We start from the raw sequence: 22,045 nt of genomic DNA on the forward strand, positions 1-22,045 counted from the left end.
ACTGAATACAACCTATAGGTTCACCCAAACTGGACAGTCAGAGTGGATAAATGATGACCATGCAGATGTTAGGGTCAGAATTGGTCATCAACAGCATGAATCTTTGGGTCCAATCTGCCTTGTGTCAACAGTTCAGGCAACAATGTTGGGAATGTTTTCTTGGCATACACTGGGCCCCTTACTACTAATCAATCCTCATTTAAATGTAGACTATTGTTGCCGACTGTCCCTTTATGGCCACAATTTACTCATCTTATAATAGCTACTCTTAGCATGATAATGCACCATGTCACAAAGCACAAGTTGTCTCAAACTGGGTTCATAAACATGACTATGTAGTCCAATGGCCTCCCCAGTCACCAGATCTGAATCCAGAGCACCTTTGGGATGTGGTGGAATGGGAAAATCTGAGCACAAATAAACAGCTGATAAATATGCAACATTTATGTGAAGCAATCATGTTAACACAGACCAGAATCTCAAAGGAATGTTTCCAACACAGGGTGATGGTGGGAAGAATTACTTCAAGACTTAAGGCTGCTCTGGGAGCTAGGGGGTCAGGGAAGGGGTCAGGGGAGGGGTCAGGGTGTCCTCCAAAGTATTAATATGGTGTTCCTTATTAAGTAAACTGGTGTAAATTTGAGTACACCGCAAGCCTACTGTACATGTGGCTAAAATGGCAACGCTTAATGCAAAATGAGTTTCCAGTGTATGTAGGCTGTTAAAATGGCAGTGGAATCTTTAACTACTGCGTTTATCATTTCAACGCAATCACAAACCTCCGAGTGACAAAGATCGCATCATTGTGCTGACTCTATTTATGGCATTGTTTGGTAGACCACAGAAGGCTGCGATAAAATCAGCAATGCAGAAGTTTAAAATAAGGAGTGTTAAGCAAACCCCAGCCATCTTTACGGATTCACTGTGTGTGAGTGTGGGACGTTGGTGAATAATAAGAATGAAAGGGAAAGAAGGTTATTACAATGCACTAACTTTATACCACGTATTACACTACTACTATCATAGAAATCATGCATTTATTCATGAAAAAGTACAAATACAATCGACTCAAATGAACAAAACTGAATATATACAATGAATAAAACATGCAATGATACTGTATGCTGAAATATACCGTGGCACTATTTTAACACCACACTGTATGTTTCAAACATTTCACACAAATGTTTTCTGAAGTGGTCCAATCCTTCTGCAAAACATTAGTTTCAAACTTTCTCTGTAGTGTATAATATCCCTGAGCCTTACAGAAAAAAAGAAACACTTGGGGACATTTCCATCCATACATCCATCATCCATAACCACGTATCCTGTGCAGGGTCGCAGGCAAGCTGGAGCCTATCCCAGCTGACTATGGGCAAGAGGCGGGGTACACCCTGGACAAGTCGCCAGGTCATCGCAAGGCTGACACATAGAGACAAACAACCGTTCACACTCACGTTCACACCTACGGTCAATTTAGAGCCACCAATTAACCTAACCTGCATGTCTTTGGACTGTGGGGGAAACCAGAGCACCCGGAGGAAACCCACACGGACACGGGGAGAACATGCAAACTCCACACAGAAAGGCCCCCGTTGACCCCTGGGCTAGAACCCAGAACTTTCTTGCTGCACTGCAAAAAATGATATCTTAGCAAGTAAAAACATCTTGAAAATAGTTGAAACCATCTAGCATTTCCTATTAGAAGAATACAAGACACCAATTCTGAGATTATTAAACCTAGTTCTAGACTGCAACCAATTTATTCCAAGATGTCTTGTCAAGTAAAAATATCTGTCCATGCAGCAAGATAATTTCACGAGTATTAAGTCATTTTCTCCTCAAATTCAGTTTTCAATTTTTTGCGACGTGTGAGGCAACAATTCTAACCACTACATCACTGTGCCACCCATTTCCTGGTTCTTCAGATACTATGAATAATCTGAAAAGCTAACCACTAAAAGAACAACATCAATGAACAGCCAATGATCCACCACCATATTTTACACCATATTTTTGTATATAAGGTGCTTTTTCTTGTATACAGTCCACCGTGTGTGGTTACGGAGGGGGATTCGGCTAGGAATTTGTCCTCTTCCTGGCAGATTTTCAACTGTTCTAGACTTTTAAAACCTTTCAATGGCCCGGAAATTGCTTAATTGTATCCAATAACTTAATTTCACAGGTCAGCAAATATCTTGAAATTCCTCAATGGAGATGGATTTTACAGAACGCATTTAAACTACATTTTAGTATCACTAATTTTGCCACCTGTCTGTTTCATGTAATGTATTTAATGGAAAATAGACATAAAATCATTACATCAATTATTATTTGTTTGAACAGTATTAGTATTTGAATGGAACCCTTTAGTCAGTGTACACTCACTGGCCACTTTAAGGCAAGGCAAGTTTATTTATATAGCACATTTCATACACAGTGGCAGTTCAATGTGCTTTACAGAAGTAAAAGCAAAACAGTAAACAGTAGAGAATAAAATTACATAAAATAAATGGGAAGAAATATAATAAGAATTAAACAATAGTAGAAATAAAATAATAAAATGAAGTAGAAGTTCAAATAGGGGAAAGAAAAAAAACAGCAGAATAAAATAGAATAAAAGTTAAGTAAAATTTGAAACATGCAGAGACTGTAAAAGTAAAGATTATAAAACATGTAAAGAAGACAATATTAATTATTTAACAGAAAGCATCTGAAAACAGCTTGGTCTTTAACCTAGATTTGAAGCTGCCAACAGCAGGAGCATTTTTGATGTCCTCTGGCAGTTGGTTCCATAGCTGCACTGCATAGTAGCTAAAAGCTGCTTCACCATACTTTGTTTTAACAACAGGTTTTAATAGTAAATTTTTCTGTTGCGATCTGGTAGATCTGATTTGGTTAGGCCGCTGCAACATATCAGAGAGGTAATTGGGCCCTGTACCATTTAGAGATTTGTACACCAGCAGCAATGCTTTAAAGTCAATTCTGTAGCTTACTGGAAGCCAGTGAAGGGACCTTAGAATTGGAGTAATGTGCTCTGTTCTTTTTGTTCGTGTGAGAACCCTAGCCGCTGCATTTTGCACCAGCTGAAGTCGTTTGATGGTCTTTTTTGGCAGGCCTGTGAAAAGGCCATTGCAGTAATCAACCCTACTAGAGATGAAGGCATGTATCAGTTTTTCCAGATCATTTTTTGACATAAGTCCTCTTAGTTTGGAAATGTTTAATAATAACTTTAATAGGAACTTGTTCTTGATTCTAAGATTCCTGTTCTTGGCTGCAGGAGTGGAACCCAATGTGTTCTTCTGCTGTTGCATGCTGAGATGCTTTTCTGTTCACCACGGTTGTAAAGAGTTGCTATGAGTTATTATATCTTTCCTGGCAGCTCGAACCAATCTGGCCATTTTCCTCTGACCTCTCTTATCAACAAGGCGTTTCCACCCACAGAACTGTCACTCATGCAATGTTTTTTGTTTTTCACACCACTCTAGAGACTGTCGTGTGTGAAAACCCCAGGAGATCAGCAGTTTCTGAAATACTCAAACCAGTCCATCTGGCTCAAACCGACACCCACAGTGCCAGAGTGAAAGTCACACTCTGAGATCACAATTTTTCCTCATTCTGATGTTTGAAGTGAAGATTAACTGAAGCTCTTGATTTGTATCGGCATGATTTTATGCATCGTACTGCTGTCAAGGGATTGGCTGATTAGAGAACTGTATAAAACAGTAATAAAGTGGCCGGTAAGTGTATGTAATGTTTGTTTTTTATACTTGCTGTTCTCTTAAAGATGGTTTTCAGTCAATTAGAGCATAATCTATGACTTAAGCATCATGTTATTGACTGTAAAGGAACAACCTGCTACTGAACAAGTCACTAAGGTTCAAACCTCGTATTATCAGGTGTCCCTGTGTACGTCAGTGCAAAGTAAAGATAGAAATACTCCGGCTCAGAACGTTCTAGCGTTTCCATGCGCTGCAGATTTGCCTTCAGTGTCAGAGTCAGGCTTTATGAATTTAAAGCTGACCAAAATAGAGCTTCTTCTGAGTCATAAATTAAAGTAACTGTCCTGCTAGCAAATGTAAGAACCTTAACCTTAAACATGAAAAGAGGCGTTTTGTAACGAAAGCAGACTCACCCGCTGGTAAAGAGTTCTTGTGTCGAAATAATGTTCTGGGTGTCCCAGGGACACTAGAAGGCCTTTCCCATGTAGTCTCTGCAATAGAGTGGAAGAATGGGAGAATGTTTCCAGCAAATTACATCAATTAAACAGAGTGCTGTGATGGACGTGAATGTTACACTCATGCATTGGAGCAAAAGCAATCTAGATAATCTAAACACCCTTTTAAAATGGTTTGCACAGCTTGTACTGACTGAGTTGTGATGAATCCTGAATTGAGTAGCGTGTATTAAGGACTGGTTTGCGACATAAATCTGACCTTGGTTGTTCTGGTTCACACTGGTTCAGATATCTCCAGTACACAAACTGATCCAGGAGAGTGAACACGAGAATAAAATAAAAGCCAGAGTGAAGCAAGACTGATAACATTATCTACACGGCTTTGTGCAAAGCTCTGATGCACGTCTCTTTCAGCGCTCTCCAATAGAGAAAGCAAAGCCCAAGCCATGGGTTTAGCACGACTGTCATGCATGGAGAAGAGATTTGGCACTGTGAGCTCAAGATCTTTCAGAAATGATTTACTATGTCATCAGAGGGCATTCATCATATGACTTTTCCTCTCCGCTTCTTTCAGTTCGTTCATAATGAGGCAATTGATACTATAAAAGGCATCAGTGAAACTGGTTATGATAATGTAATTGCCTGCAGAATGCTAATATAGAGAAGACATGTTTTCCTTCTCATAAACGTCAATAACGTTATGTAACTCTAATTAGCATGTCAACGATGCCGTTCTGATTAGGTTTATTCTGTTTGATAATGCACAACCGATCCTAAATCGTTCCTCCTGTCACTTTCCTCCGTCTGGCTTGAAAGTCAATGGGCCACTTTAGATACTGTGAGTATTCATCATCGTAAAATCGAAGCATAGAAAAGACAAAAGTCTATGCAGAATCAGTCAGTGTCTTTGGAAATGTAATGAAAGATTTTTTTTTTAAATGCATGCAGATCATTTAATAATCTGTGACTCGGAACTGGTTACCAAGCAACAAGCATCTGCGCTAAACATAAATCAAATGATCTTGTTCAATCTTGTTCTCGTCCTACAACAAGACAGCAGGGCCAAGATTCCACATCGATGTCCTCCAACCTCTTTTCTTATTTGATTGATTTTCTACAACAAGAAGGAGGAAGAATATTACGTACTTCGGGTCTCTAACAAAGAATTGGAATATGCTGTAAATATTGCCCTAGTTATGTCGAGTTATGAAGTCCATCTTTTATTTATCGCCATCTGTAACAACACTGGCTGCGGTGCCTGCTGCTCCTGCTGACAATTTACCCAAAGGCATAGCCTTCATTTTTTTTGTTGATCATAAGCAATTTCACCATCTGACATTTCCAAAAATGTGTGTCATTTCGTGTGTCATTTGTTAATATCTATGGGATTCAAATAGCAGCCTACTTATTCATGCGTATTTATGCACTAGAAGAAACATTTAAATTCAGATATGTAAAGTAGCAGTCAAAGGTCTGGACACCCCTACTCATTCATAGGTTTTTCTGGATTTGGACTATTTTCTACATTGTGGAACAATACAGAAGACATCAAAACTATGAAATAACATCTGGAATATGTATGGAATTATGTGGTAAATAAAAAAGTGTTAAAAAACAAAATATGCTTCATATTTTAGATCCTTCAAAGTAGATACTGTTTACCTTGATGCCGCTTTGTATACTATTGGCATTATCTTAACCAGCTTCATGAGGTAGTCACCTAGAATGCTTTTCAGTTAACAGGCGTGCCTTGTGAAAAGGTGATTAGTGCAATTTCTTGCCTTCTTAATGCGTTTGAGACCAAATAGTAAATAATAAAACTACAGTAAATAGCCCTGTTACACAACTGTAGTAATCCACATTACATCATGAACCACTCAACTAAATAAAGAGAAACGACATCCATCATTACTTTAAGACATGAAGTGTCTTTTAATTCATAAAAATAAAGATCAACCATTAAATTAGAAGGTCTGTCCAAACTTTTGCCTGGTACTGTAATTCCAAGTCGAGTTTTATTATTAAGGCTCAAAATCACAAACTTTTCTCAAATGGACTTTAAAACCATTTTTAATCAACAGCCCTTCAGATTTAGACCCTGTATAAAGACAAGGACAAACTCCCCAAAGCTGGTATTGTGTATCCGATCAATACCTTGCTCATTTACTCATGCTCGGGTTCATAAAAAAATCTTCCTACACCAGCATCCATCTCATCTCATCTCATTATCTGTAGCCGCTTTATCCTGTTCTACAGGGTCGCAGGCAAGCTGGAGCCTATCCCAGCTGAGTACGGGCGAAAGGCGGGGTACACCCTGGACAAGTCGCCAGGTCATCACAGGGCTGACACATAGACACAGACAACCATTCACACTCACATTCACACCTACGGTCAATTTAGAGTCACCAGTTAACCTAACCTGCATGTCTTTGGACTGTGGGGGAAACCGGAGCACCCGGAGGAAACCCACGCGGACACGGGGAGAACATGCAAACTCCACACAGAAAGGCCCTCGCCTTTGTCACATACAATAACCAGAAGATATGAAAGGAGAACTGAAGGCAATTTTTTTTTTATTATCAAAATTCTATTTACACTACCGTTCAAAAGTTTGGGGTCACTTTGAAATGTCCTTATTTTTGAAAGAAAAGCACTGTTCTTTTCAATGAAGATCACTTTAAACTAATCAGAAATCCACTCTATACATTGCTAATGTGGTAAATGACTATTCTAGCTGCAAATGTGTGGTTTTTGGTGCAATATCTCCATAGGTGTATAGAGGCCCATTTCCAGCAACTCTCACTCCAGTGTTCTAATGGTACAATGTGTTTGCTCATTGCCTCAGAAGGCTAATGGATGATTAGAAAACCCTTGTACAATCATGTTAGCACAGCTGAAAACAGTTTAGCTCTTTAGAGAAGCTATAAAACTGACCTTCTTTTGAGCAGATTGAGTTTCTGGAGCATCACATTTGTGGGGTCGATTAAATGCTCAAAATGGCCAGAAAAATGTCTTGACTATATTTTCTATTCATTTTACAACTTATGGTGGTAAATAAAAGTGTGACTTTTCATGGAAAACACAAAATTGTCTGGGTGACCCCAAACTTTTGAACGGTAGTATATACATATATATATATATATATATATATATATATATATATATATATATATATATATATAGGGAGAGAGAGAGAGAGACCAAATGAAACGTTTCAACATTTTAAAAAATGCTACAAACAGCAGTAAGCCATAATAAATGAAACGAAGTCAATATGTGGTGGGAGACAATCCTTTGCTTAAAAAAAAAATAGTAGTCTCAGGTAAAATGAGTGCAGTTTTATGCGGAAATGAGCTGTAGAATTTACTGAGCATCTTACAGAACCAGCCAAAGTTCTTCTGGACACTATTGCCGCTTTTCCACTACCAACGCGGCTGAGCCGTGCCGTGCTGAGTCGGGCTGAGTCGAGCTGAGCGGGGCTGTTGGAGTTGCATTTCGACTACAACCGTGCTGAACCGTGCTGAACCGTGCTGGCTGGAAGTGGGTGGACACATTGGGTGGAGTTAGCGAAAGTGGGTGGACGTCACGTGATGTCGTTAGGCGGCGCAAACAGTGACATCAGTGAGCTTTTAAGCGGTAGTCTCACAACCCGGAGAGTAAACAATAAACATGGAGGACATGGAGTCGTTAGTGTTGCTGGTCTTGGTGCTGTGGCTTGTTGTCGCCGACAACGCCAACAGATACTGGCAAGAGCGTATAGATGAGGCGAGGCGCATAAGGCTTCATAATTCTCGTAATTCTCCTTCTTCCGGGTTTACGGTGTTTACAGATCCCAGCGTGCTCGCGGGGCGTGTGTGGGCGTGTAAGGACACTCCTCCTCACCAATCAGTGCACAGGGGAGTGTTTCCTCACGCCCCTAGCCTCACTCAGCTCGGTTTGGCTCGCTTCAGCCCTACTCCAAAACCGTGCGAGTTTTGGGGGCTGAGCAGGGCTGAAGCGAGCTGAGTCGTGCTGTTCTTTGGTAGTCGAAACGCGAGCCGTGTCGGGCTGAAGTGAGCTGAAGCGAGCTGAAGTGAGCTGAAAAAGGGTAGTGGAAAAGGGCCATTTGACTGTCACACTCGCTTCTTAAAACCCAGTAGCCTTCATTATGTTTTCTTTTTTAATCTGAAAAGCACTCTCTTGCGTAATATGCTGCTCGGATACAAACATTTTTTTTCTGTAACATTTAATTTTGTGCTGGAAAACCAACGTTTGGACTCTAAAATGTTTTTGTACCGACTCGATAATGTAGAAGTCATCAAATAGAAATCTATCACAAAGTTTGTATGAAACAAAAAATAAATAAATTAGGGTGCCTAAGACTTTTGCACAGTACTGTAACAACAATGGACCAACACTATATAATATTCATGGTCTCCCCATCCACTTCAGTTTCATTGATTTTGAACTCTCATGCTTTTTTGATCAGTGGACTATGGGTTTTTCTCTCTCTCTCTCTGGGTCTGTTAATGGCATGATTGGTATAACCAGCAGGGCAGAGAGCCACTGAACCAGAAAGCTGCTTTACAGAACAGGAAGGAAACCACACCACACAACACCCCCCCCCCACACACACACACACACACACGACACTCGTCATGTCACCTGGGCAACCACACAACAATCCACAACATAATGTGAGGCAAGCTGACATGAAACTCTCAGGAACCAAATAAAAGCCTCCAAACTCAAGCTTAGTTTGTTGTGTAATGGTTTTCTTCCCTGTTCACTGAATGTGTTTCCTCCACTGCAGTCCTCGTAACAGTAAAGTCTTCAGGCGGTGATGGAGCGCAGACTAAACAGATTAGAAATGTAGGCGATTTGTAGTAGGTGCGTTCCAGTACATTAGTCACTGGGGGGATTTATATGAGTGACTGGTTGGCGTTCGTATGAATTTTTGTTTACACATTAACAAATTTAATGAGCACTGTGGAATTAGCTTTATAGGGACCAGCTGCCTCAGTTGCCTTGAAACTGAAGGTGGTGTACAGGCTGTTTTTAGCTGTCAGGGTCACTGAAAATGATGCCAGGTCAAAGCAACAGGAATCGAAATGTATGATGTATGAGGTGTTCATTATTGAGTGTTTTGACTCATAACATCCAGTCACTAATTCCTCATAAGCTGTTATTATAGCAACAATGATCATAGCTGCATAAGTTTACAAGTCCCTTTAACTTGTGCATAGTTAGCAGTTGTAATGCATTATTTTTCTTTTTCAAAGATTGTTTTAGTTTATAACACACCATCCCCTAACAACAATATATCCTCGCGGTTTCAGTGACATTCTATAATTGCTGCCATTTTGTGATAAACTTCTCAGTCATCAGGAAGCACAGCACCGACCTAGCCCCCCTCTACATCAACAACGAGTATGTGGAGAGGGTCCACACCTTCCGGTTTCTCAGCGTCCTCATCTCCGCCGACATCTCCTGGTCAGTAAACATTACAGCAGTCATTAAGAAGGCTCAGCAGCAGCTACACTTCCTGAGAGTCCTCAGGAAGTACAACCTAAACTCCAACCTGCTGCTGGCCTTCTACCGCTCATCCATCGAGAGCCTGCTGACGTACTGTATTACAGTATGGTACGGCAGCTGCACTGCTGTAGACAGGGAGAGGCTCCAGAGGGTAGTTAAGGCAGCACAGAAGATCATTGGCTGCCCTCTCCCCTCCCTGATGGACATTTACACCTCCTGCTGCCTTAGCAGAGCTAAGAACATTATCAAGGACAGCTCCTACCCTGGCTTTGATCTGTTCGACCTGTTGCCCTCAGGGAGGCGCTACAGGTGCATCAGGACAAAGACAAATCGATTCAAAAACAGCTTCTTTCCAAAAGTTATAACTGCCCTGAACTCAGATATGCTCTGACTTTATAGTCTATTTATTTTACTATGTGACTCTCTTCGTGCAATAATTTATAATGTGCAGTACTTTATAAGGCGACTCTCTCTGTGCAATACTTTTATAATGTGCAATACCTCACTCCATAATGTGAAACGCAACACATTCACCTCAGGACTGTGCACCTTACATACAACACATACACCTCAGGACTGTGCACCTTACACACAACACATTCACCTCAGGACTGTGCACCTTACACACAGCACATACACCTCAAGTCTGTGCACCTTACCTTACCTTGCAATACTTCATAATGTGTAATATTTTATTTTATAATGTGACTCTCGTGCAATAATTTATAATGTGCAATACTTTATAATGTGACTCTCTCTGTGCAATAGTTTATATTCTATTCAATTCTATTCTATTCTATTCTATTCTATAATCTAGCTAGAAGCAGATGCTCCCTGTCATGCTTCCTCGTAGTTATGTTAGCTAGCTAGCTATGTTATGGGCCAACTGGGAAGTTTCTCACAGCAGCAAGTATTGCTAACATTAGCAAAGGTTAGTTAGCTAGTTAGTTCGCTAATATTGATTTAAACTTCCCATAACATGAAAAGTTTTGTTTTTGTTTTTTTTTAACAAAGGTGAGTTAGTTAAGCCAGTATCTCACTGGGCTGCGACAGCCTGCGACTAGTTGGAGACACAACAATTGCGATAAAATATGCGAATTAGTGACAATTTTCACTTGGAATCACACTGAATTGATATTCGCATATTTTACCGCAATTGTTGCATCTCCAACTAGTCACAGGCTGTCGCAGCCCGGCTTTCCCTCGGCAGGCAGGGAAGTAGAGGAAGCCTCACGGAAACTGACTTGAGAAGGGTTCGCGACGGCTTTGTGACACCAGCGACGCGTTTGCGGCTATTTTGAGAGAAATTTTGTCGCACGAATTTTTTGAACATGTTCAAAATTTCAGTGACGAAGGAGCGACACTTTGTGACTCATGCGAGGAAACTGAGAAGCCCCGCGAATGTTTCAAGACACTTCTGAAACTCCCTCGCAAATGACGTTCGCAATTTGTCGCAAGCTGTCGCAGCCCAGTGAAATACTACCCATAGCTAATTAGTTCACTAATATTGATTTAAACTTTCTATAACATGAAAAGGGTTTTTTTCTCCTCCTGATTAAAAAAAAAATCCTGCTGTCCTGAGGATCCTGTGGACCCAGACATGATGAGCCAGGAGCTTTCTGTGCTTTTAGATGCTTTGTGGCATGTACTGTTTTTATAAGGCATGTGTATCATTTACAGTATATATGTGCTATGATACATATAAGTGGGTTAGCAGTTTAGGGAGAAGTACATAAGGATCACAGTCTGTTGTACTGGCTGAAGTACTGTTTGTTGTCATTGAAAGTAAGATGTGTCATTTTTGCTACGTTTCACATCCAGTTCAGTGTTTCCCCTAAGGCTATGTTTACATTAGACCGTATCTGTCTCGTTTTCTTCGCGGATGCACTGTCCGTTTACATTAAACCGCCTGGAAACACCGGGAAACGGGAATCCGCCAGCATCCACGTATTCAATCCAGATCGTGTCAGCTCCGGTGCTGTGTAAACATTCAGAATACGCGGATGCGCTGTGCTGAGCTCTAGCTGGCGTCTCATTGGACAACGTCACTGTGACATCCACCTTCCTGATTCGCTGGCGTTGGTCATGTGACGCGACTGCTGAAAAACGGCGCGGACTTCCGCCTTGTATCACCTTTCATTAAAGAGTATAAAAGTATGAAAATACTGCAAATACTGATGCAAATACTGCCCATTGTGTAGTTATGATTGTCTTTAGGCTTGCCATCCTTCCACTTGCAAGTGGTAAGTGATATGCGCTGGGATCACACACACAGCGGCTCAGTCCCGAATCACAGCTTGTTCACTTCACTCGCGTGCTCTGTGAGCTGCACAAGGCCGGAGTGCGCACCCTCCAGAGGGCACTCGCTGTTCAGGGCGGAGTGATTTGGAGCGCAGGATGCCTGCGGAGCCGAGCGTATCCGTGTATTGGTATTGCTGCGTGCACGCAAATCGTGTATTGGTGTTGCTGTGTGCACGCTAATCGTTTTAAAAACGTTAATCTGATGATCCGCTGATACGGTCTAATGTAAACATGGGCTAAGTTTACTGGTTTGGGAAGAGGGGGTGCTGGATGAGGATGGTCATCTCATGCATGATGCAGGACCCCTCCCCGCGGCTCCTATTACAGAGCATTTAGACCTGAACAAACAGTTAAAGGAGTCATATTTAAGTCTTCGCATTTATTTTAAACAATAATTAGAGCAATTTTTACAATAGCGCTACACTCCTATTTTTTTTTTCTTTCCAGTAACACTCCCCGATATAATGGTAGGGGAAACACTGCAGTTACATTCACGTTGTATAGTAAAAGCCAGAATTTTGGTGCCAAACATGGTGATGTTATAAAAACAATCCCGCGACCGAAATGCGAGAAAGTAATTCATAGACTAATACAGTATTAGTCAGTTTCAGCTCCACGTATTCAGTCATTTTGAAATCTCCAGATTTTGCTTTGATAGAGGCTAGAAACAGTACAAATGTCAACAGGACCAGTCAATAGTGAGAATTATAGCCTGACTAATTCTGTTCTCAGCCCAGATCCTCATTTCGTCCTCTTGAGAATGCACAGATGGATGTCTTGTGGGTGGAGAAAGAGGACGTAGGACAGTCCACTGAGCAACAAAGACAATGCTGATTGTTTCAAAGCAAAACGTGGAGACAATAGGAGCTATCTTGAACAATCCTCTGGTCTAATGACACCGCCCTGTACCAGCCTCGCACATTCATACTGCACAGCCATGCTCAGGCACTGAGAATATAAGAACGCCTGTTGGTAATTGACCTTAAACTAAGAAATCTGATTTTAAAAAATGAATGTGCTGTAAAAGGCGGCATGGGTAGCATTTTTGACTCACACCACCAGGGTCCCTGGATGATATAATATGATATGATATGATATGATATGATATGATATGATATGATATGATATGATATGATATGATATGGCGGCACGGTGGTGTAGTGGTTAGCGCTGTCACCTCACAGCAAGAAGGTCCTGGGTTCGAGCCCCGGGGCCGGCGAGGGCCTTTCTGTGTGGAGTTTGCATGTTCTCCCCGTGTCCGCGTGGGTTTCCTCCGGGTGCTCCGGTTTCCCCCACAGTCCAAAGACATGCAGGTTAGGTTAACTGGTGACTCTAAATTGACCGTAGGTGTGAATGTGAGTGTGAATGGTTGTCTGTGTCTATGTGTCAGCCCTGTGATGACCTGGCGACTTGTCCAGGGTGTACCCCGCCTTTCGCCCATAGTCAGTTGGGATAGGCTCCAGCTTGCCTGCGACCCTGTAGAAGGATAAAGCGGCTAGAGATAATGAGATGAGATGAGATGATATGATATGATATGATATGATATGATATGATATTCGCTCACTCTCCCAAAAATGTTTCCCATTGTGGTGGATTTCAATCTGAATTGTAGGATTGGTGAGTGTATTGTAGGTAAATACATTCAGATGGCCTCACCGTTGCTTACAGTGTTGACGTAGTACTTCCGTCCTTGTGGTGACACGTAACACTTCCAGTCTTTAGGCAATGGGCTTTGGCAAGCCTCCTCGCCAGATAACATGCTCAAGGAGGCAGATTTCTGGAGGAACAAGTTAGAGAAGCATATTATAGAGTTATGTTAGGCAGAAAACATTTACTCACTCCATCGCCTGATAATACAGCAGGTTCTAAGAGTCCACTTTTATTACTTCAAATATTACATGAACAAACACTCATCTTCATTATCGTTCTTCAAACAGCGTCACAACAGCTGGATTAAGCAAATGATGTGCAAACTGTATTATGATGTATTTTTAATTTCATTAGACGTTCTCAAACAGCTATAATAAAACTAATAAAACTCTCCATCCATTATCCGTAACCGTTTATCCTGTGCAGGGTCACGGCCGAGCTGGAGCCTATCCCTGCTGACTATGGGCGAGAGGCGGGGTACACCCTGGACAAGTCACCAGGTCATGGCAAGGCTGACACATAGAGACAAACAACCATTCACACTCACGGTTAATTTAGAGCCACCAATTAGCCTAACCTGCATGTCTTTGGACTGTAGGGGAAACCGGAGCACCCGGAGGAAACCCATGCAGACACGGGGAGAACATGCAAACTCCACACAGAAAGGCCCTCGTCGGCCGCTGGGCTCGAACCCAGAACATTCTTACTGTGAAGCGACAGTGCTAACCACTACACCACCCCTAATAAAACCAGTTCATAATAAAGTTTTCTTGACCCAAAAATACCAGTTGAACTAACTTGTGTATGACCTTTAAATAGATGATGTGATAGAATTTTTTCAGTAATGGACTCAGCACAGAAAATAGTTCATGAAGTGCAGCACAGTGTGGTATTTCCTCACTGTAGTTATCTGCTGTCTGGATTTGGCCTCTGTGAAACCTCACTGGATTTCAGCTGTGGCATTTACGGTACCAGTGTTTTTCTAAAGCTTAGCTCATCGAGGTTTTCCCATCCATAATTTTCCTCAGTCAGAAATGCTGGAGGAGGAATGTAGGAGGAATGCTGTCCAATGCAAAACATTACACTAAATTACATATAGAATATCTATATGGAGAAATGTCGGGCTGCACAAGACCTGGGTGATGCAGTGTAAGCTGAGCCATAGAACCGATTTTGAAATATTATTTTACCTTATTACTAAATTGGAATATCTCCAGTGATCTCAAACCCAAATTGCAAAATCCTTTATGTTTTAAAACCAAGCCAGTTTCCTCTTCCTTCTTCAGAAAAACTGCACACAAGTAAGAAAGTTCAGCAGTCCAAGCAAAAAGAATGATTTCGTAACAAAACTAATGACTCAAAACTGTTGGCTGTGATCTAAGCCTCCATCTCCTTCTGATAAATCATTAGTAAAAGTTACTGGCTTAGAATTTCTCTGATAGTCTTGTCCACGTAATGTGGGAACTTCCCCATTTATTCCCCATATTAATTTTATGCGCGTGTGATGGGTGTGTATGAAAATGTGTTACCTGAAAACGTTAAAAAGGACAAGTAGCTAAAGCAGGCTCAAAACGCTGCTGGAAGTCACCAGATTACATCAGAGACCAATTTCCATATTTACTGAATCACCATGATCATTTACATATCAAAAGGTGTTACATGAAGAAGGAGGATATTCTGAAGTCACCTAAAATACAACAGAGTTTTAGCAGAATAGATAGAGGATATTACACAGGTGCACAAAGATATGAAGTTTATCTTCGAGTGGTGAATGGATATCACGAGTGACTGAAGCGAACAAGTGAAATATTTTTCAACACGAGAAGATAAACTTCAGATCTTCGCACCACCGTGTAATGTTCTTTATATTATATGGACACATCCACAAAATAAATAAATAAATAAATAAATAAAATTAATCAAAAGAATTTTAATTTTGGACCAGTTCGCCATTTTGACAACACGCGTCTAGTCAGCGGGAAAACACTGGGAGTGACATCATAAGAGTGAAATATCAAGTGAAACATCAGGAAATATGTCACTCCAATCCGCGATGTATTTCGTATGAAAAATGCGAGTTTTTCAACACGAGAAGGTAAACTTCATATTTTCAAGCCAATGTGTGATTTTCTTTTTATTGTACATACACATTCACAAACAAAAAGTACGCTAATTTATCAAAACCTATTCATCAATTTCCTCATGAGTGTTATACAGAGATTTATGTCACGGTTTTGGTTCTCCATGTCCCAGGTGTAGCTCGTATGAAAAATACGATTGGAGTATTTCCCAGTAAAACACTCATGTCTGTACAATAAATAATAATACATTTTTAGTAATATTGAAACTAATAATGGTCATGAAACTACAAATCGACTATTTATGTACTGTATTTACAAAATACTATACTGTATTTTGAAAACAGTTTTGGATGGAATATTTCACTTTTAGTATTTGTAAATATTACCAAAAATAGAGTTTAAAATGTTTAAAAATGGTATGCTTTGCAAACAAAAGTGATCAGGGATTATTTGTTGTGAATAATGGTGACCGGTGATTAGTTGCTATGACCAGTGATGATCAGGGATTATTTGTTGTGAACAGTGGTGATCAGGGATTAGTTGTTGTGAATCACATTGATCAGGGAGTAATTCTTATGATCAGTTGTGATCAGGGATTAGGTACATGTACCATGAGTTGTGCTGACTGGGGATTAGTTTTTATGATCCATGCAGATCAGGCGTTAGTTGTTGCGAAGAGTTGTTATCAGGGATTATTTTTCGTAAACAACTGTGATCAAGGATCAGTTGTTATGAGCCATGTTGTTCGGGGATTAGTTGTCGTGGACCATGTTGATCGGTGATCAGTTGTGATGAACAGTTGTGCCCAGGGGTTAGTTGTTATTACATGTGTTGATTAGGTATTAGTCATTGTGGACAATTGTGATCATGGATTTGGCACAATGATGCAATGCTGATCGGGGATTAGTTGTTATTGACCATGCTGGTCGTGGATTAGTTGTTGTGAAGAGCTGTTATCAGGGATTCATTGTTATGAGTCGTGTTCGTCAGGGATTAGTTGTTGTGAATCTTGTTTACAAGGGATTAGTTGCTGTGAACAGTTGTCAGGGACAATTTGTTGTGAACAGCTTTGATCAAGAATTAGTCGTTATGAGCCATGTTCATCAGGGATTCGTTGTTGCGAATAATGTTGGTTAGTGATTAGTCATTATAAATATTTTGATCATGGATTACTTGTTGTGAACCGTGTTGATCAGGGATTAGTTGTTGTGAATTGTGTTGACCATGGATTGGTTGTCGTGAACAGTTGTGATCAGGGATTTGTTGTTGTGAAGCATGTTGATCAGGGATTAGTTGTTGTGAACTGTGTTGATCGGGGACTGGTTGTCATGAGCAGTTGTTACTGGGGATTAGTTGTTGTGAGCAGTAATAGTCAGGGATTCATTGTGTTAACCACTGGTGATCAGGGATTAGTTTTGTGGACAATGGTGATCAGTGACTGGTCACTGGGACTATAAGTTCACGCAAGAGCAACTGAGTCAGGCTTTACACATTGGTAGTGAGTCGACCGAGCCCGTATAACCAACAGCTGTGACTTGACCTGGAGAGCCATATCAAAGGCAGGAGAGTTGCCAACATCTGCCAAAAACTTCTATGCCAGACTCATCTCATCTCATTATCTCTAGCCGCTTTATCCTTCTACAGGGTCGCAGACAAGCTGGAGCCTATCCCAGCTGACTACGGGCGAAAGGCGGGGTACACCCTGGACAAGTTGCCAGGTCATCACAGGGCTGACACATAGACACAGACAACCATTCACACTCACATTCACACCTACGGTCAATTTAGAGTCACCAGTTAACCTAACCTGCATGTCTTTGGACTGTGGGGGAAACCGGAGCACCCGGAGGAAACCCACGCGGACACGGGGAGAACATGCAAACTCCACACAGAAAGGCCCTCGCCGGCCCCAGGGCTCGAATCCAGGACCTTCTTGCTGTGAGGCGACAGCGCTAACCACTACACCACTGTGCCGCCTATGCCAGACTCATTTTTGATAAAAAAAAAGTCACTAAAATAGTCTAAAATTTGCCAAATCTAGTGATAAATGTCACTAAGTTGCCAGCACTGATTCTGCCTCGCATTGGATAAAAGCATCTACTACATAAATAAAAGGAAGACAATAAAAGAAGACACAAACACACACTCATAATCAACAATAATAATCACATGCACAGCCTAAACTCCATTCAACAATATTAAATAATGCAGAACGCCAGACGGCTAACTTACAGCTCTACTGCCTTTTGATTGCCCATGCCATAGATTTCCGATTTGCCTCTGCACAGATGTTGTGCACCACAGAGTGTTATGAAAACAACCATTGAACATTAAAGTCCTGACATGCATGAACAGGGCTAGTCATTTAGGCATTTATCATTGCAAGCTTATCTTCCAACAACTGATTGCGATTCAAATCTAAATCTTTTCAGACCTTCCTGGATAGTTTTAACATGTCAGACATTTGTTAAGGGAAGGAGAGACAGAGACACAAATAACTTTCTTTCTGACACATAACGTCTCGTCCTCTCTGAGCCCGTTTCCTGCAAGCATACAGAATGGACATGCTAATACTGATAAATACTATTTATCTACTGAAAAGGACACATGGTTCCCACAACTAAGGCTGGAAAAAATATATTTCAAAGCTTTCCTTGCATTCCACTGCTATCCTGCTGGGAAAGTCAGCAAAATCCTGTCGAGGAAAGAATGCTTCAACTAACTAAAGACACAGATGAGGCAAAAATAATCTTTACCTTTGATCTTTCTATTCTTAGAGACGTAGCTACAGTAAACAGTTATTATTTACAGCATTTCCTTGGAGACAAGGACAGAGAAGTGTTTGTCACTAAGACTGACAAGATAAAAATCATTACATGCATGACTCTAAGTATGCTGTGGGTATAAATTTTGCAGAAATTTAATTTTAGCCTTTTCAGCTGTTTTGCTGTACATGATTACATGTCACTGCTATCTCTCTAATCCAGAGTGGCATTAAACCAAGCTAAAAGATTCGACAGAAATTTCCAGAAAAAGTCCTGATGTAGCATGCTGGTTCCTCATGCCTGAGTGAGTCAGTCTTTCCTGAGCCAAACACAGATCTGTTAACATGACCCATGTACACAGCACATGATGTTCCATGACCATGATTCCAACATCTGCACAAAAAAAGATCATGTGTGGGTCAACCAGAACGAGGAGATCCGCAACATGTTCTATGTCAGCAATATCGCACAAACAAGAGTACTGTTTTACTGAATATCACAATACTGAACATCAGAAAACCGAGTAAGCATGAAGTCACAGACCGATATTGCTTTTATACAACAAATTAAGATCAAGCAACTGACATTTCAGACAATTTTTTTGCTCCATCAATGAAAACACTTCGCAAAGAAGCCATAACCCGATAGAGCATTGCGAGTTGTCATGCAACACACACACACACACACACACACACACACACACACACACACACACACACACACACACACACAATGACAGCCCATTGTAAGTGAAAAAAAAAACAGTTTCAATATAACAAACTATTCCTAAAATTAGAATTTTATTGAGCAAACACAGACAAGTGGAATAAACGCTATGGCTTAATCGCATCCAGCAGTCTTTAAACGCTGCTTGTCCAATTAAAATTTAATATAAGACAAATAAGTTTTTCTGCTCGGTGTGAAAAATGAAATTTAACCCTGATGTTCTGTCGTTATCCCAACAAAGTTGTTTTGATTTTATATTCATTCATCGCATACTTGCCAACTTTTCAAAATTCTCATGGGGGAGAAAAGTGCATGAACGACATTTTCAGTTGGCCGAGGGTCTGATGCGCGGTTGAAACGATAAAAACAGTGGATCCCAATTAATTGCAAACCGTTTGAAATTTATACAATGAAAGAGTTTTTGAATTGTTGATATTGTTCTATCAGTTACTCTAGGTTATGGGATTCATGTATCAGGCATGCGAGAGCTCAGAGTGAAAAATCTGAAATAATACTCTTGTCTTGAATTTTAATATAATAACAATGAAAGGGAAGTCTGCTTAAATCAGATTTCTAGCTGAAAAATCTCCTGCCTGAATATTGTATCCATACAGAGACCCGCAGAAAATAACACAAGTGATGCTTTAGAAGAATGTTTATAATTCCTTAAAATAGTCGCAGTGAATGAAAGTATTATTGGATTGCATCAAATGTGTTTTCCTTCTGTAAGCTCATGTAAAAATACAGAGAACTATAATATCATCTCATCTCATTATCTGTAGCCGCTTTATCCTGTTCTACAGGGTTGCAGGCAAGCTGGAGCCTATCCCAGCTGACTACGGGCGAAAGGCGGGGTACACCCTGGACAAGTCGCCAGGTCATCACAGGGCTGACACATAGACACAGACAACCATTCACACTCACATTCACACCTACGGTCAATTTAGAGTCACCAGTTAACCTAACCTGCATGTCTTTGGACTGTGGGGGAAACCGGAGCACCCGGAGGAAACCCACGCGGACACGGGGAGAACATGCAAACTCCGCACAGAAAGGCCCTCGCCGGCCACGGGGCTCGAACCCAGACCTTCTTGCTGTGAGGCGACAGCGCTAACCACTACACCACCGTGCCGCCCTATAATATCGTATATAAATTAAATAAAATTTTATTAAGATTTAACCAAAATAGTAACAACTCAATTAAATAAATACTGCAGTGTCTTAGTACTACTAAAATGCATCTCTCTCACTAACAGAATGTTTAAAAAGCACTAGAAATCCTATCAAAATCCTATCGGAATGCATCAAAGGAATTTGCTCATTTGCAAACTTTGACTGAAAGTTTTCAAACAAAATTTTAAAACGGCACTATAAATACTACCATACTATCAAAATATACTCCGCAAAGAAATTCACTCGAATGCAAAATTTTAGTACAACCAAAATACACTCACTAGTAATCTTTCACTTAAAACCTCAAAACTCGATCAAAATCAATCACTTTCCAGATAATTCACTTGTAAACTTTCACTTAAAGGAACAGTCCACCGTATTTCCATAATGAAATATGCTCTTATCTGAATTGAGACGAGCTGCTCCGTACCTATCCGAGCTTTGCGCGACCTCCCAGTCAGTCAGACGCAGTCAGACGCGCTGTCACTCCTGTTAGCAATGTAGCTAGGCTCAGTATGGCCAACGGTATTTTTTGGGGCTGTAGTTAGATGCGACCAAACTCTTCGCGTTTTTCCTGTTTACATAGGTTTATATGACCAGTGATATGAAACAAGTTCAGTTACACAAATTGAAACGTAGCGATTTTCTATGCTATGGAAAGTCCGCACTATAATGACAGGCGTACTAACACCTTCTGCGCGCTTCGGCAGCGCATTGATATCTGAGCTCCGTATCAATGCGCTGCCGAAGCGCGCAGAAGGTGTTAGTACGCCTGTCATTATAGTGCGGACTTTCCATAGCATAGAAAATCGCTACGTTTCAATTTGTGTAACTGAACTTGTTTCATATCACTGGTCATATAAACCTATGTAAACAGGAAAAACGCGGAAGAGTTTGGTTGCATCTAACTACAGCCCCAAAAAATACCATTGGCCATACTGAGCCTAGCTACATTGCTAACAGGAGTGACAGCGCGTCTGACTGCGTCTGACTGACTGGGAGGTCGCGCAAAGCTCGGATAGGTACGGAGCAGCTCGTCTCAATTCAGATAAGAGCATATTTCATTATGGAAATACGGTGGACTGTTCCTTTAAAACTTTCAAAGATAAATTCAAAATAGCACTAAGACACGACCACACTATTCAAATACACTCACCAAACAAATTCTCGGTCATGCAAAATTTCACTAAACACTTTAGAAGTTGTACAGTTTGTTTCTGAAATGGTATGGAAGACTAGTTTAATTTCACACTCAAATGCCCATTATATTCTGATTTAAGGTATCTTTACCTTAAAATGTGTAACTGGCTGGTCGAACATTTGCTTATCCATGGAAATTCTCCCATGCAACCTGGTATTTGCATTCATGTTTTTGCCGTTTGGTATTGGGTTTAGTGGCCATGATGAATGACTGCTTGTAAAAAATGTCGGACAGCCTGGGTGAATCCTACATTACAGAAGTGACTGTTGTTCTGTTCGTTGATTGGTTAAAAATCAGTTGATGTCAGCAGTGTTTCTCATACGATTCTGATTGGACATAATCAGGAGTATTTTTAACTTGGCGGTAGGGATTTCCCAAAACTGAGAGATTATCCAGTTTTTAACAAATACGATCGGGAGGCAGGAGACGGAGGCTAAAATCGGGAGCCTCCCGCCGA

General features: G+C 40.8%; 1 protein-coding gene across 3 annotated transcripts in view; it reads right to left on the reverse strand.

Annotated features, from left to right (window-relative positions):
• The window catches only part of LOC132898198 (growth arrest-specific protein 7-like), a 102,441-nt gene that overhangs the window by 57,635 nt on the left and 22,761 nt on the right, over nt 1-22,045 (reverse strand). For all 3 annotated transcript variants that reach the window (XM_060939650.1, XM_060939649.1, XM_060939648.1), the window contains exons 2-3: nt 13,649-13,769; nt 4,136-4,213 (exon numbers count right to left, since the gene is read on the reverse strand). In XM_060939650.1, coding sequence (XP_060795633.1) covers nt 4,136-4,213; nt 13,649-13,769 — 199 coding nt within the window. The remainder of the gene's footprint in view (nt 1-4,135; nt 4,214-13,648; nt 13,770-22,045) is intronic.

This window comes from Neoarius graeffei, chromosome 14 (assembly GCF_027579695.1).
Source record: "Neoarius graeffei isolate fNeoGra1 chromosome 14, fNeoGra1.pri, whole genome shotgun sequence".
Classification (NCBI taxonomy): Eukaryota; Metazoa; Chordata; class Actinopteri; order Siluriformes; family Ariidae; genus Neoarius; species Neoarius graeffei.